This window comes from Zonotrichia albicollis, chromosome 7 (assembly GCF_047830755.1).
Source record: "Zonotrichia albicollis isolate bZonAlb1 chromosome 7, bZonAlb1.hap1, whole genome shotgun sequence".
NCBI lineage: Eukaryota > Metazoa > Chordata > Aves > Passeriformes > Passerellidae > Zonotrichia > Zonotrichia albicollis.
In genome coordinates this window covers 41,915,902-41,933,669 of record NC_133825.1, presented here as the reverse complement: position 1 = coordinate 41,933,669, position 17,768 = coordinate 41,915,902, and the positions used below count along the sequence as shown (strand labels likewise).

Genomic DNA, 17,768 nt, shown 5'->3' with positions numbered 1-17,768 from the left:
AGTTCGCAACTCAAATTAGCACCACCGTACACATTAGGGAGGTCTTGCTCAGGAGCTACAAAATTTGAACTCACCTCCGTGAAAGAGACAAACCACGTTTGGTTTCATTTTGCTTTTTCCTTTCACTGCACTTTCCCCTCGGTGGCTGGTGATGGCATTTCAGCGTGGCAGGCGTGCTCTGGGTTATTCAGAGCAGGAAGCTGTGCATCTTTATGCACGAGACAGCGCAGGCCGGCACCGCGCTCAGCTGTGGAAAGGTGGGAAGAGCTCGGTCTCCGCAGCAGCTGGCAGGTGCCTGCACGCTGCTCTGCAGGCACCAGGGATGGGGACACAGGGAGGGAAGGCTCCAGCTAGAAAGAGACAGAAAACACAGGTAGACACAACTGAGGCCAAGCTTTGAAAGACGAACTGTAAAGGCTACAGACGGATGTCTTAGCCAGGAGGCACGGAAAAGTATGAAAGGAAGAAGCAATTAGGAGTATTTGTCATAAGAAGCATTAGGGAAGAGAACAACTTTGACAACTTAACCTGTGGCATGTAGGCAACTTGCAGCTTGCTGTCACCGACGCTGAAGGGCAAGGGCCGCCATTTTACAAAACCCCCAACTTCTTCCAGTTCAGTCAAGGGCCTGTTTAAGTTACTGGAGAGTACAGAACTGCTACACTCTGCAGTGCAGCACCTCCTCTCCTTCATACTTACTTTGAGAGAAAGCTGGGTGAAAATACTGCAGGTTTTTACCTCAAGGAGGAGAGGCTGAACACAAAGCACTCAGTGACCACTGCCTTCCACACGCCACAGCCACAGGGAAGCAGTGAGACCAAGGAGTCTGCAATGCAATCTGACCTCAGACACAGATAGATATAAATACAAATATAAATATTCTCCTCTAAACAGATATGTCAAACTCTAAGGCTGGATGAGAGGTAAGAGTACGCAATATTTTTTCCCCTGATTAGCAAAGGAACCTGTGCTTCTCATCAGTGGCATCCAGACCTCCTCCACTTCCCCCTGCAGATTAACCCTGTCCTCCTTTGCAGGACAGTGGCAGAGCATGTCCCCAGCCTAATTTTGGGAATCTTGCCCATGTGTCCTTGCTGCCTTGAGAAGACACCTCAGCTCACTCACCTTCCAGCTGCATTTCCCAGGATAAGGACTAAAGTTGTGTGGGACAAGTCTGGGCCTGGGTGATGAGGCCCATTTTCCCTTTGTGTCCATTAGCAGAGTTGTGCAGGCTCCCAGCATCTCCCCTGATTGTGGCTGTGTGAATCCTGGACTCCTGAAAAATCAGTGCATAAAGACCTAATTCCTCAGGCTGGTGTCTTAAAGAACCTTGGAGTAACATCCCTGTTTGGGCCAGTGAAAGTACCTGAGGCCACAGGAGATGGCTGCATCTCCCAAAGCCCTCAGGACGAGGAGGCCCAACAACTGGAGAACACATTTTTAATAAAATATTTAGTAGCATTTAGAAATTTAATTATCTAAGATTTGTTAGAAGGGTTTAGTCTTGGTTAAAAAAATTTCACAAAAATACTGTTGAAAAGGTGTAAAATAAGATGAATAGTGAAGTAAGTGTGTGTGTGTGTGGGTATGTGTGTATAAGCATGCTAGAGAATTCTTTTATCTCATTGAAAGACATTTGATACTTATTAAAAGATTATTGCTTTAAGGCATATTTTGATTTTCTGCCTAAGACTGTGGAGAGTCTTGCTACTGAGATAATAACAAAGAAACCTTAAACATGAAAAAAAATACCCACATGAAAGATAATATGTTCCTTATTAGTAGTGGTATCATTTTCGGTGGGATTGCTTCTCTCCAAATATAACAGAAGTTTAAAAGTAAAAGCTCATTTCCAGTAAAAAGAGACACCACACAGTAGTTTTGAACTTTTTTTTTGTATTCAAAACTGCTGGTGTGTGATACTTCATTAAGCAATTATCATGACTATTTACTTCAAAATTTATTTACAGTTTCAAGATCTGTGCAAAGGAGAATACAATCAACTATGTTGTGTGTATCAAGACAGAGAAAGTTAGACAAATCTATTAGACATGCCCCAACAATGCTTTCAAAACTAGACCTTTTTCTGCTCTTAGATGAAAGCATTTTGGGGAGCCTAAAAGCAATCATGTGCAATTTTAGAATGATTGAAACCTTTCAGAAACTTGACTATGTATTTGATGTATTTTTTACATATATATATATTTTTTTAAATGTGTGTTTTTACTTTGGTAGTTCTAGTCTCTCTTTACAGCACCTTTCTGCCCTCAGACTCTGCAGAAAGCTGGAGAGTCGAGCCCAGGGTGGTGGAAGAATATTTCAGTCAATGAGAGGATACAGCTGCAAATATAATCTCCTTGTAGCTGCAAACTGTTAGTTTAGAGGAGTAATTTATTTTTTATTGAAGTTAATTAAAGTCCATTTGGATTGATCTAGGTGCAGAAGATGACAACCTTCTTCACGGGAAAGAAGAAAACAATCATGGTACATGAAGCTAAATAAACAGCATGGAAGAAAAAGACCATCCCAAATTTACAGACTCTTCCTGGTTTACAATCTACTGAAGTTTAAATACCACATTAATAACCTCCTGAGCACAGAGGCACTTGAAATACATGCCTGATTAGGGAAATGGCACATAAAATTCATTTTTCTATGAAGATGTGCAAATATTTTATTTACTCAGGAGCATTTACAAATTAAGATTTAGTCAGATATTTTCTGTGTTTTGACCTACACTTATTTTAACAACATCCATCACTAGAATAACTGTGCTGCCTGCATGAACATGAACTCATTTGTATGAACATTGAGGAGCACATTATGTGGAGCACATTTCGAAGAAGAAAAAGACATAAATAAATAAATATGTGATTTTTTTTCTCACAGAACAGAAAGGTTAAGGGATCACTGACTGAGGCAAGAAATGCTTTGGCATTAGAGGAAAACTGTAGATCAAGAGAATATTATTTTTAACAGCAAAATAAAATCTCTTTTACATTCAGTACTTCCTTTGTTTCATTCAGGACAGTAGGCATTAGAAAAGGGACACAGCCCCAGGAATGTAGCAACCCAAACCCCATTAAACATGCATGGGGAAGATTTCCAGCCTGCTGTGCAGGGAGTTACATGCCCAGGCTCTGTTAACAACAGTAATTGTGCATATAATTTCCTGTGCATTGCTCTGAAAATTCACCCTACAGTCTTTAGCTCCATGTCAAGTAACTCTGCAGCCATTTATTATAGTCTGAGGGTGGAAACCAGAACTTTGAAACTGCAGAATGGCAGCAGTCCCCTTTGCTCCCCTCCCTTTCCCTCACTTTTTCCAGAATTCATCAATGAAGGGAAGGTCCAAGGTCCTCAGACAAAGCAGGGGTGCATCCCTGAGGGATGCAGCAAATCCTGTGAGGTGATGGCTCCCTGTCCCTGGTCTGTGCTCTGCTGGCCTCCTCACAGTCCCTGTTGGGGTCAGCAGATGTCTGATTGTGTCCAGAACTCTTTGGATCTGGGTTTCACCTCTGGAAGCCTTGCAGAGGCCTGGGTGTGGATGGCCCAAGGAGAAAAGACACAGCTGCAGTGTGGTGGAGGGTTAATACCCACAGGAGCCCAGAAAGTGGGAGAGGTGGCAGCTGCCACATGGCAGGAACAGATAAACTCACCTAAAGTGACAGACTGAAGGTGCTTCAACAGTGGGTTTGAATTGGGCTATTAAAACACGAGCGGCTGACCCCAGAGAAGGGGCTGGTGCTGAGGTCCTCAATTTCTGGATAGGGGAATTGCTAAGAAAAGTTACCAGGACAGAAAGTAGAAGTGAAGCTTTGAGAGGAAAAGTTTGCAGTGGGAAACCCAGCTGGCAGTGCCCTGATGCCAGACACTACCGTGAGACACGCCAAGAACCCACAGCTGCCCTGAAAGCTCAGAGTGTTATGGGATCAGACCAAAGCACAACTGAAATAAAAACCTTCTCTCCTGGAAAAGCAGTGAAATGCCAAGCTGCCTTCCCTGGCAGAGAAGCAATTAAAAGTTTGGCTCTATCTGCTCACGGAAGAGTGAAAGCAGAAAGTAAAATGGGAGCTACATCTGAGGACACTGCAAAATCAGGGCAAGCCATGAAGGTAATTTGCTGTAGACCACTGGGCTCCAGAAGATCTTACAGTGAATTATGTTGAATAAGATCACTCCCTATCTGGTCTTCTGCACTTAGATACTAATTAAAAAAGTATCTTCATCCACAGAAATATGTACATACTCAGGCATCCAAACCAACATCCTGACTATGAAACAAAAATCCCACCTTCTCCACCGCACTCCTCACCAAACTATCCCCTCAGCACCAGGAGGAAAGGACAAGAGGAAAAAGCAGAACAAAACCAAGATGTTCTTGGCACAGTGTGCCCACAAGGTTAGGCAGTGATGCACTAATGAAAAAGGTTCTCCAGGGAACAATCCCACATCAGTAGGTGGAAGAGCTAATCTAATAGTTTTCTTCCATATCTAAATTCTATAAAGGTGTAACTTGCAGCAGGGAGCATGTGATCACTCTTTGAATAAGCAGTGGGAGGGGAAAGGATATGTTTAATGGCCAGAATTAGTTTCCTTACACTGGTTTCCTGAGCCATTGTGCAGAATATGCAGCCTAAGAGTAGTGTGAGACTTTTTTTTTTTGATTTTGAAATGGGTACACATCAAATACACCCATCCCCCAGACACAAGAAAATTCTCGCCACATGCTTCTGTCCTCCAGACTTACACAGCATTTTATTGTATGGAACACATCAAAAGGGTTTGGTTCCCTTGTAAAAGTTTTACAGGAAAATCATTGAAGAGCAATGTAACTTTTCCTTTTTTTTTTTAAATTCAAAACTAGAACCAATATTCTGGATTCCCACACTTTGGTGTGGACTCAGAGAAAGCTGTGCTTTTCTGTACTGTAGAGCAGAAATACAGACCCTGTATAATTAGAATTGCAGTCATGGCCTGTGGGATCTAGTGATTTGGACATATTTTATTTAACCAGCTTAGTAAAAGGTAATATTCAGCAGCTGTGATCTATAGCAGAATTACAATTTTCAGGGTCAAGGAGGGATTTTGATATTAGGAGGTTGGGCAGAATTGCTGTAAAATCTCATGAGCTGTCGTTAAAAATAAATGAGAAAATAGGTTATCCAAGAGTCATTGTAAGGGAAAAATCAATAGGCAGTGTCTATTCACTTGGGCTGTCAAAATCCTTGAAATTTGAACAAAAGTTTCACGTTTAGTGTGCTGTAGGTTTTGAAATGTAAGTGGTGAATGCTCTGTGGGTACAAATTCATTGTGCTGTGCATTCAAACAAGGAGAAACCCTTCTGAAGTTCTGGAGTTCTCTATTAAGACAGTACAGCTCCTTCGTCACCAAGTCAGACATGTAAAACAGTTGCCAGCAAAACTTCAGAAGCAATTTTAGCTAACTGGTGACAAACTCTCTCTTGGAAATAGCGCGTTTCTTTCTCTCACCTTGCTCCTCGGGGGTTCCCTCCCACGTGTGGCTCCCAGCGGGTGCAGGGAGGGGCTCCAGCCCCGAGCCCAGGCTGCTCCATGCGAGCGCACGCGCCTGGTGCGGAACCGCGGCCGGCGGAGTTTGGGAGTGAGGATTATTGATAATTCGCTGCAGCACACATAATTGATATGGAAAGGGAGTATCATCCTCATTCAGAAACAATTAACTTCCCCCTCCAACACAGCAGTTCAAAGAAGACTCAGCCTTTTAAATATGAATGAGCAGAATTTCAAAATATGCAACTATTAGCTATTACAATGTACACATGGAGTAGGATTTTTTTTTTTAATATTCTTGTGGCTACCAAATTTAAGGGTGACGTGGATGCAGATCTCCCGGAGCCCAAGTCGTGCATGGACTCCAATCACTTAGAAGTGGAAAGGGGAAAATGAGAGCTTCACGCTGCTCTTGAATTTTACTATTTTATTTGAGCCACAGCCTGATACAACCCAAAAGTCCAGTTAATTCCTGGTTCAAGACAAACAATCGAGACTTTACAGAACATACAAGAATTAGCAGAAAACACTCATTCCTAATGGACATCCAAAAGGGAAACCTTTCCCCAAAGCTCAACAACGCCGAGGAATTCAACAGACTCTTCTGCAGCAGCCCGATGAAGATTTGTACATTGTTAATTTGATTGCAGAAGGTGCATGTTAAATAAAAAAGAACTGAGTTTGTCACTGTCATCTGAATCCATTCAGTCAGTGCAACAAAGGTATATTTAACTAAAATATGAAACAGACTTGCTAACATCGCATTATTTTCTCAGGCTTACAAAGTTAAAAAAAAAATTAAACTGAATATAAATGACTTTGAGCATTTTTTATGACACCCACAGCCTAAGTGATCCAGATAATGTAATCTAACCATCATTAGAAACCATGAAATTACAATTCCTCTGGGATGGATATTTATCTCTCTGTTACATACAGAAAGGCGATTAATTAGTAGCTCTTTCAGTGTTTAACATTACTGTGTACGGAGGCTGATTAAAATCTAACTATAGAACAGCTATGATAGCTAACACGTAATCTGGGGAAAGTTTAGCTGGGGCACAAAGAAGCACCTTAAAAAGAAGACTTAAAAAAATGCACTCTTAGAAGTATATAGCTTCAAAGCCAAAACACAGACTTCCTTCTAATTTCTATTACACACAGCAATCATGACAATTACTGAGATTTCAAAAACCTCAATATTCAAAACAACTAAACCCACGTCAAATATTTTTGCAAAGTGGTACAATTCACAGAATACCTTTTTTTTTTTTTTTTTTTTTTTTTTGAGAAAAGTGTACAGAACACAGTCAGGAAGGGAAACACATTGTCTTGAATGTCTTATTCTGAAATTTAAATGGGAGGGTTTGCCAGGGTGTGTCTGTGTATGTCCTGCATGGATAGCACAGCGTGCACACACTGTGTGGGCTAAATTCATATTTCTGGTGTAATTTCACTGGCTCGTGTGGAATGCACCAAAGATGTGTCAATGTGTGTGTGCAGGCAGTTTCCTGCAGGATCTCACGGGGGAAAAGAGGACATGGATAATTTCACTTTGGAAGGAATAAACAGAGGCAACTTTAGCAGGTTTGCTTCCCAGAGCATTCCTTTTGTGAATAAAAATACTGAAGAAATTTCACGCAAGAGTGGCTGAAAAATCCCAATTCACTAGTTGTTATTTTGAAAATAATTTCTTACTTTGGTGTCACTGTATCTAGGTATGAGAACTAAGAGGTTTGGTCTGATTGAGAAAAGGGAAGAAGCTTTAAAAGCAAATGTGAACAACTCAGCAAAAACTCCAAGGTAACCCTGGTTATATTTAATTTTTTGAAACTACCAGCTCAGACCACAAGTCAGTATTGGGCACAGGTTGTATTTTAGTGACAACACACAGAAAGAAAGTGGAACTACCTTTAAAATGTAGTGTAAAGAAAGGACACTTTACCACCCCCACAGCCCCCCAGTTCAGGTCCCAAAGAACTGAGCCACTGATTCCTAATCCTCTCCATTGCATCAAGTATTGTGTAGATGCTGCTCTCTTCTGGCTGCCTACACAAATTTTAATATGTAAAATGTTAATAAAAAGTGAAATAAAAGGCTGTGAACAATCAAAGATGGCTTCAAAGTGCTGAGGGCAATGGAGGCACTCTGAGGCCTTGCTGAGGAGAGGTGACCTATAACCAGTCACCTCATAATTCTGATCCTACACCACGTGGGCCACAACCTCCTTCAAAATTTCCCTCCTCTCTTCCTGAAGATCTCACTCAGGATGACCCACGTTCATATTTGGAGGCAAGGGGAAGGCACACACTTATTTTTCAGAAGAAAATTATGATGGAGATGGGTAGCACTATCTACTTGGACAAACCATGCAGGGCAAGGGGTACAGCTGTGATGCCATGGGGTGTGTGTGTTTGGCCATGTCACACCTCATGGCAACCTGAATATCAACAGCTCAGTTTTGTATTCTTACAGAAGACAAGGACAACTGAAACCTAGTGAAAAGGTTAAAAAAAAAAAAAAAGGAAAAACATAAAAAAATTCTAAACTCTCAAGTGACCCTTGCATCAGGACAAGGATCTTCAAGACTATACTGCACAACTAAGCTGCCAAACCAAGTGTATCAGGGTCACACCACCCCTCCAGAGAGAGCGGAGGAGGAAAAAGATTCCTTTGAATAGGTTGGAGGTAGGAAATTACTTCCCATTGCTCCACTGCGGGACACAACAGGGTAGAACATTACTGGAGTCCAAGATGACCCCAGGATGGTTGACTTCTTTCCTCCCTCCAGTTCTACACAATAGACATATCCCTGTCAGGCACCTCTGACCATGCTCTCTGGAGATTTCCTCAAGCAGATCTGGCTCAGTCCTGTGCTTGAGAGGAGGTGCCACACCCTGCTCCATCCCTCTCATGTGCCCATGTGGTAACATCACACAACCATTGTCGGCCTGAGAAAGAAGGAGCTGCTCTGAGGGCGGGTGACACCTGTGGGTATGTGTGAGTTCACACTGTCCAACAGCACCCAAGTCACCAGTCCAAGCTGCAGGACAGCTCAGGCACTGTGTGAAAGCCAAAATATCTCATCCTAGAGGCAGAGGAAATAACCAACACTGCTCTAACCCCACACTAGTTCATTGTCGTCCTTAAGGCTCTTAAAAGATCAAATCAATCTTTAACTCAAGTGATATCTGGCTACGTTCTACATCCCTGGAGCTCTGCTGACCATGCAGCCAGGACGCATGGGCAGGGCAGAAGCCTTGTGAAGGTGAGAAATGCTGTCCCAGTGACAGACCAGCTGGTTGTGGTGGCTGGGGATGTGCACTCTGTGCCACGTGTTTGTGTGGCACTGGTTTATTCCTGCAGCGCGAGGAAGTGCAGTCCTCACAGCATCCGCGGGACTCGCAGGGATATCTGTTACAATTCATTAAGCAGTGCTCTAAGAAGTTAACAATAATAACATTTCAACACAGTTTCCAGAGGGAGTCTCAGAAACTACAGGAAAAGCTGACAAGTTTCAATCCATTTATCAAAGCACTCCAAGACAGATGAAACAGCAGAGCTGCTTAGTGAGGAATGTCTCTCTTTCTGGGTGTCCAGAGCATTTCAGTAAATAAAAAGCTCTTTAAAAATAAGTCAATACAATGGAAACCCTTTTGCCTTTTGCCAGGGCTTGTATTACACTTGCACCCAAATGACCCTCCTACCTATAATACTGCAGCATTTACATATACATCAAATGGGTGCTTTTCACTTACATAATACATTTAATCCAGGGATTACAGAGCACATTATATATTAAACATCACACCACCTCGTGAGGTAGGTTAGCATTAATGAAATTGTGGTGGGTAAACTGAGGCACAGGCCAGCTTTATTACTTGCCTGTGGTCCAGAGGCAATCAGTGGAAAAGTCATTAAGATGCTGCTCAAACAGCAGAGACACATGTGCACCTACTTGAATGGGTAAAATAGACTGATCCACGTGTTCTAAAGCAACTTCAGCTGCTCATCTGGAGACACTCAGGTCTTGATTTGCTGAGGGCAGGAGAACAAAAGGCAAATAGGAAACGTCAAAAAGAAAAGAAAGCAAATGTTTCCTGTTAGAAATATATTTTTTTGTATGCCAAACTGTTTACACAAAACAAGAGGCATCCAAGACTGAAGGACACTTCAGATGCTGATCTCTAATAATTTGATTTTCTGAGTAAAGATTTTTCTAGACCTGCAACAGGGGTTTTGTTAGGTTTTTGTTCAATAATGTTGGTTTATATTTAGCTTTCGTATAGCAGAGAAAAAAAAAAATCTTTGGTTAAGGTCTTTGAGCCAAGCATCTAGGATGAAATTTTCAAAAGCACTCAACAGTGGCTTTTGAAAATAGAATTAGGCTAGTTGCTGAGACAAGCTTTGAAAGCCACCCCCTGCCTCCTTTAGCATTTTAACTGAGAGCTGATTTCCTCAGCGATGTTCCCTGTTTTAGTCTCCCCATCTCATGGCCTTCCCCAGTATTGCTGAGGCAAGTTGGATTTAACGCCAGGAAAGCAGGCAGGAGACAGGAAAGGAGGGAGCCTGTGGTCATGACCTCCCCAGCAGGTCTGCTGCCCCAGAGTGCTGTAGCTGGACACAGGGATGCTCCCTGGGTGGCTCCCACTTTCCAGCCAGCCTTTGTTCTCTTTGTGGGAGCCCTGGCTAATAGAGGTGTACACCCTTCGCCTGATGGGTAGGTGAGGCTATAATTACCTCGGTAATAAGGTCTGATTCTTCCCTGCTCTGCACCTCCTCAGCTGGCCAGGAATACTTGTCTAAAGTGGGTGCAAAATGCTACCAGATCAGAAAGATGACATTTTACATCAATGGAAATGACCAGGTGTAAGGAACAAAGGCCTACAATAACAATGCTCTCAACTCTGTTGTCCTTTAATTAAGTAGTTCCTCCAGCAATGACACTAATGAGGCCTTGTTTCCTCAGGGTTGGATTCTCTAGTATCTAAATGGGATGTGAGCTTTTCCTGGGGAGAGAGGCATTTATAATTTCTTCCTCCTAGGTAGTGTCCAATTTGGGTGGATGTCACGCTGCAGACTCTCTTGGTGAGGACGCCAGTGAGGACATCTCTCCTCTTGGCTGCTGATTTCCTGAAACTGAAAGAAATTTTTGAGAGCTCTGCTCTCCTATTACATTTGGCTGAGTTAGGTCAAAGGCTCCAACTTGGCAGGGGATGGGAAGACAAATTCATCAAATGAGACAGAGCAAAGACATAAGCCTGTTTCTTCTAGGAAGAGAAGATTAAATATTATTTTTTATTTAAAAGCAAGTTTTCTAGTGGTGTGGTAAACTCACAGGGTATTTTTTTGCTTCCTTGGAAGGCATGCCTGGCTGCAACTCCTGCAAGCAGTATCAACAAAAGGAATATGTACAGAAAAATACATGCAGGCAGGACATGCATCTCAGGCAACAAGCAGTGTTACTTAGCTGGCTATAGAAGAGAGCTGGAAAGTTCATTAAATCCACAGAAGCAGCGATTGTGTTCACTGGGGACAGTGCTGACCGGACAAGGTCATGGGTCTGAACGGAGAAAGCAACTGAACAAAGAAGCAGCAGTGGAAGGTTTTCTTTGGGTTTGGTCCAGGAGAGCAGTCACAACATGGCAGCCAGCAGGATGCATGCACCATAACACTGGCAATGCAGGCTTGGCAGCCTGCTCCAGACCTCTCTGGCCACAGGACAGCAGGGACAGCCCCTTTCCTGTACAGAGTTTAATGGCTCAGAACCACTTGAGGCCCTTGAAAATGTGTAAAACTTCCACTTTCCAACACTGCTTTCTGGCAGGACAGACATCCAGGGAATGCCTTCACTCTGCATGCTCCTGAACATCCCATCGATGAACAGGCACCAGCCTTGTGAGAAAACTGACACTGCCTTGCAGAGTCCACATCCTTTACTGGTTGTGCCGCCACTACCACCCAGTATCTCTTCTTTTGATAAAGCCAAAACACCAAGGGAACACCCAGGCTGCACTGCCATAACTCCAGGATAAATATGCAGCAGTTCCCCAAAACACCGCAGTGCCTGGGTGGTGGAGAGATACTGGCTGTGGGTGACACAAATTCTCACACTTAGCCTACCCCACAGAATAAAGCAACATTTGTAGGTTAGATTATCTAGAGGTTTTTTTGCCAAATTATTGTTGCCTGGGGAAAAGCAGACTATTCCTAAATCCACCCTGGGATGCCTCTCCAACTGCAGACACCATTTTACTTATACTTGTGCACAACAGTCTCCCAAGCAGGTTTTCCAGCCAGGAGAGGTAATCCCGTCTGTGTGTTAGTGGGAGACAGAGAGCTGCACAGAGCGAGGGCTGGGAGCTCCCCCTCTCTGTGTCTCCCTGTTGAACTTGTCTGGCGTGAGATGGAGACAGAAGCAACAGATCCCAACAGTACCAACCTGTTACAGCCATACCTTCAGGAAAAGTCCATGGAACTACCAGTGGACCTTCCTGAGCAACGGATCAATACAGAGCTTCATATCAGCTGCGCCGTTATTCACGCCAAAGGCAGTTGTTTGGATGAAGGGATGAAGAGAGCATAAGTTCACCAGTTCTCAGTGTATAAGCTCTTCCTCCCCCACCCCGTAGATGCCTTCATTATTTATGTGTGACAAATAAAAGACAGCAGTGGAAGATGCCAAAGTGTTTCTCAACATGCACCTCTGTTTCCTGACACACGCAGGCCAGGACTGTGCACCCAGGCCAGGCTGTGGGCACGGCAAGGAGCTGGTGTGCCACTGCTTAACATGCACAAAAAACCCACTGCCAGGCAGTAGCTGATGAAATATTCACCTGCTACATGCCTCTTTCCCCACGTGACTCCAGAAGTGACAAATTATCGCAAGGAGGTGCGAGGGAGCATCGTGGACTCGGATGGATTTGCTCTGCAGCATCCTGTGATACGTCATCACACCTCGCTCGCCATTTCTGCCATCATCCCTGCTCAGGGACCCACTGAATGCAAACTGCATTCAGATGTATTGAATAAGAAAAGATCAAAGACTGACTATTATAAAGCAAAGGGAGCCTAACACATACCCTGCCTTTGACTGTTTCTTTTTTTACCATCTTAAAATTCTCCTGAAGCTTCTCCTTCTGTAAGATGATTATTTACAACCAACAACTGCAACTACACAGAGAAAATATACTTAGAGATAAATACTTTTTCTCCTATAAAAAGTAGCAGGTAAAAATATCTGTTTCAAAACAAAATCTTCCCATGGTTTCTTATAAAAACCAAAAAAATGTCAAAACACATGCTGTCCCCTCCAAATGAAAAAAAAAAGCCTGAACCCACATCCTCCTTGAGTTTATCATAAGCTGTCAAGTTGCTAGAAACAGAACTGTGTAAGACATTGCCACAGCTAACAACTTTACTGGGGATCCACATGTAGCTTTTTCCCCCCTACAAAAGTCCTACCAGATTTTGAAATGTGAGTGGTGCAGTTCAAAACAAAAAAAGAAAGGGACATGGATTTTTTTTTTTATTTGGGATGTGTGCAAAAGTGGTTCATTTACGACCGTGTATTAAAAAAAAAAAAAAAGAGTGCATATAAATATTTATGATTGGAAATTTCATTATTTAAAATTATTCTATAAATTTGCTAGTAACTCAAAGATGAATGCCTGCTGTACAGTTTGCAAATTAAGTACCATTATTTTTCTCTTCTGCACTTGAATATTACTCACAGCTAAAGTCATTTAAAGGGGTTAACATCAGCCTTAATTAAATATTAAAGTGTGCCTGTACCTGCTGCTATTGTTGCCCTTAGAATAAGATATAACCTATTTTTGACAAGTTTTCATCTTTCTCTGTGGAAGACGCTACATGAAACCAAATCAGTGGCAAAGAGGAGGGTAATGAATAATCTATTTCATATTCCAGCAGTACCCAGAGCTCTGAGTGGAAAAATATTCAGTCAGATGATAGTATGAGGCTGCTGAGGTACCACATGACGCAGCTAATGTTTAAATAATAATAATAATAATAAAAAAAAAGCGATAAACAAATCATTAGCCCTTAACAGTTGTTTAATGCAATTTGTTAATGAACGTAATGGTGGGGACTAATAATGAAAGAAAATAAAAACGTCTAAACAGGCGCCAAGTTGCCAGTGATGCTCAATTATTTCCTTGTCAAGTTTTTATGATTTAATGAGCTCCTCTGGGACTGACGGCTGTCAGTCAGTCGTGACTTTTTGACACCATTACAACTTCAAATACAGCAGCAGGCAGGCTGTTTTCCTCGGATTTGAAATACTGAAATGATCTGACAGGTTTAAAGAAAAGATGTGCAAAAAAAAAAGGAGAGAGAGAGAGCGAGAGAGAGAAAGAGAGAGAGACACAGTTGCTTTTTCTTTCTTTTTCTTTTCTTTTTTTTTTTTTTTCTTCTATGGGGCAGACAATCTCTGGATGCTGTTTGGTAATGAAAACCCAATCACAGAGGTCATTATCTGATGAGGTTTTCTTGGAACTGGCAGGGTTTTTTTTTCTTTATTTCTTTACTTAATGATAACCCTCGATGGGTTTGCCCCGCATGGGATGGTCAGAGCCGCACAATTTTGTTCACCATTAATTTCAGCCTTTGAAGCTCAGAGCTCTGAAGCAGCAGCAAAGAAAACCCCCCACCAAGCTGGCTCCAAAATAAGACAATCCAGCCTGCCTTAAACAGAATAGCAAATGGCCTCCCATCCCAGAGATGAGAACTGACGTCAGTCAAGCTACATTTTCTGATATTTCCCCAAAACGTATAGCATTTAAAACCCTTTAAAACTTAAGAGTCTTTAATTAAATTGCTTTTGATTTTATATCAGTGCAGAATTAGTTTATTTATTCTGTGAGCCCAGCTGTTTAGCAGGGATGGATTTCGCACACAGCACCACGCGTGCGTTTTTTAATTTGTCGTTTCTCCACAAAGGCTGGCAACATTAGAAACACTTTGCTCTTTGAGGTTTACATTTGTAAGCACTTGGATTCATTCACAGACGTGCTGTAAATGTGACCAAACTAGTCCAGGGGAAGCCTGGACCTGGGGATGTCACACTACCTGTGGGTGGTTGGGGCTGTGCTCTCAGTTGAAGTCGCTCAATCCCCACCAAAATGTGTGGATTTGGTGAATCTCACCTGCACACTTCCCAGGCCAAATGAACAGGGGTGAGAGAGGAGTAATAATGTGTTTTGAAGATGTAATGTCCACCTGATCACTATTTTACATGTAGGAAGTACGTGAGGATGCAAAGCAGGCGCACAAGAGTTATTACCAGGTTAGCATGAGAAACATAGCGATGGCGGGCTCATCAAAAGTGGAGATGAAGGCTTTGCGTGGCAGTCTCTCTCTCTCCCTCATTCCTATCTGAGTGGATGTATCTGATGTGACACTATGCCCTAGATTTATACTGGGATAAGGAAAACTAGCTTCCTTTCAGCTTTTTGCTGATTCCAGCAGGTGGCTAGATAGAGGGCAAAACCTAGTCATAGGTCACTGTTAAGATCAGTAGTCATGAATCAATTCCCCTGATAGTTAAATTATTGAGGCAATGCAGAGAATGTCTAGGCAACAGACGGAGCTTAAGATTTTCTTCTTGACAGTTTTCTGCTTTACAAAATATGCATCTCCTAATTTGCCGAGCTGAGGATAAATATCTGTAATGCTGCCAGGCTTCCTCCTAATTTGTCTGAACTCAGCTCTGTGCCATCACTGGAAGCTAATGGCCAGAGCTCTGCTTACACAACCCAAAGGCTCAGTTTGAGTGTCCGCTGTGCCTGAAGGCTGGAAGCTGAACACCCAAATCTTTCTGTGTCTCAGAGCCACGGGGTAAATGCCACACACCTGGCAAGGATGAAACCAGAGGATGCCCCAGGAGGCAGCTGGGGGGTCCCATGCCTTGCGGCAGTGCAGGGCCATCAAGGTGAGGAGCTGAACATGACTGTGCTGCACAGAGCAACACCTCCTGAAACCTGGGTCTGGGCTGCCCAGGAACTTTTGTTCCAGCACCATCCTGCAGCCAGTGACATGAGCTGGTAGAGAAACCCAGCACATAAAGCACTTCCAAACTTTGTTGTGAGCTGCATGTAACACTCAGACAGCAGAGCTGACCCTACATACTTACATTTGTTTCAATAAGTAGCATTTTTCCTGTGGATCCTCTTATTCTATATTTATTACCCTCTTTCTATGTCTTAGCTGTAGCATTAGTACCAGATCCTTTTAACTGAGTTATTTGTTTCTATGTAGAGAAAACGATGACATTTAGTGCCAAAATCAGCCTCCAAGGACAGCACAGCAAATCAGTAGAGTCCACAGGAATGCCAAAATCCCAAAAATACTAAGGCACACATGAAAATTCAGGGCTCAGCTCCTGCCTAATGTGGGAGGAATTTAAAAGTCACCAGACTTTTGTTTCTTTGAACATCTTTTGGAAACATTTAATGGCTTAAGTTCAAGGGCTTAATATTCCTCTTCATTTGCAATATTTGTAAGGGATTGCAAATAATGAATTTAAGAGTTATTATAAAAATACAAACTTTATCACATCAGCAGTGATAGACCTTTGTTGGAATTGCAAACTTAAATATAAGCCAAATGACCTCAACCTGTCTAAATCAGAAGCACAGCCAATGGGAAAAGAGAAACAGCTCATTTACACACAGGTAGATGAAACTATGATATATTATATCAGCTAAAAGCATATATAAATTAACATTTTTACAGTTTCTGTTTAAAAAGAGGAATATCACATCAGAATTTAATACACTCAAAATACTCCAACATGCAGTCTCAACATAGTCAGGCCAGTATTAAAAATCTAGATTGTTTAATGCACTATAATCACACATTTGTTGCTGAACTATTATTTAAGATCTCTTTTCAATCAGCAACAAATAGATAAGTATCTTTAAATATCTTCATTAAGGGCCTAGTGTGTAATGCTTATCAGTACATATATCAACACTGGAAGATTTGAAAGAGATGGGCTGTAGCCATAACTTCATTTTAGGTAAGTGATGTGTTTTCATGATCTTGATGAAAGTGGAATTGCTTTGAATAATCAGAAAAGAAAGCCTAACTTTAAACAATAAATTGTTAAATTGAGTTTTGGATTTACATCATATATTAAACACCCTCCTAAGGTTGCTCTCTTTTTAAAACTAGCTACTGTTCTTAACCAGGTTACATCTACTACGATAATGTGTGATTGGGAGTTAGTCACAGGAGACAGGTTCACTTTCTACATCATTTGGTCTTTGCTTTACTTATATTTTAAATCACAGAAGGTCAGATACTGCTTGATATTCATACACCCTGCGCAGCACAAGAAAAGTGCAAAGACTCTCTTCCCTCATGAAACTCTGACAACTTACAGGCTAATTGTCTGTGGGTGAATTCAACACATATTAAATCTTTTTACACCAGAACAAGCCCTCACTCCAACAAATATTAAGATCCTGAAAACACTCAGATAAGGACAAATATGTAAGAAAAAAATAGTCCCACATGCCATCAACTATGCCATCAATAATACAAAATATTTTACACCACTTGCACCTGAGTTGAAGAGTGGAAAAGAGAGGGAGACTCTGTCAGTGCAAGAGAATGATTCATGTGACCACTTTGTCTTAATTACTCAGAACAAGCAGTTTGTTGCTGTTTAGTGAAGAACAAAGATATCAGCGTCCCCTGACAGAAAAATAAATAGCCATCATGGTGGTGAAGATGATGATGACTGCCAGCACAACAATCAAAATCCGGTTTTGGATGATCCTGGAAAAAAGCAGAAGAGACAGAAAAAAATTGCAGTGAATAAAACAAAATAAATCAAAACAGCAGAACAGATATAAAAATTATAAAATGAGGTGTACAAAAAAACTGGAGAAAAGACATATGCCCACAAATTCAGTATTCCCTCTACCTTTTTGTATCTTGGTTATTTTATACTTCTCCCAATTTCCAGTGCTTTCAACAGTATCTTTATGTAGCTATTAAATCCAACTTTTGCATTCATGAAAGAAGTAGAATTTTCTGAATTATGCATACATTTATATACATATTAGAATAAGTTAAATAAATTATGTTCCAATTTATTAACCTCCTAAGAACAAATTAAAAAAATAGCATTCAGTCAATACAATCCAAGCAGGGTGGTCTATAATAGTAAATATCATTATATATTTTAAAATAATTCTCAAATCTTCA

At 41.7% G+C, this 17,768-nt stretch overlaps 1 protein-coding gene across 4 annotated transcripts in view; it reads right to left on the bottom strand.

Moving 5' to 3' along the window:
• Positions 1 to 13,926: 13,926 nt before the first annotated feature.
• VTI1A (vesicle transport through interaction with t-SNAREs 1A) overlaps positions 13,927 to 17,768 on the bottom strand; it is a 258,683-nt gene continuing 254,841 nt past the window's right edge. For all 4 annotated transcript variants that reach the window (XM_074545233.1, XM_074545231.1, XM_074545232.1 and 1 more), the window contains one exon: positions 13,927 to 17,336. Coding sequence is in view for 2 of the 4 variants with exons in the window: in XM_074545231.1 (XP_074401332.1) it covers positions 17,243 to 17,336 (94 nt within the window). In the remaining 2 variants the exon portion in view is untranslated. The remainder of the gene's footprint in view (positions 17,337 to 17,768) is intronic.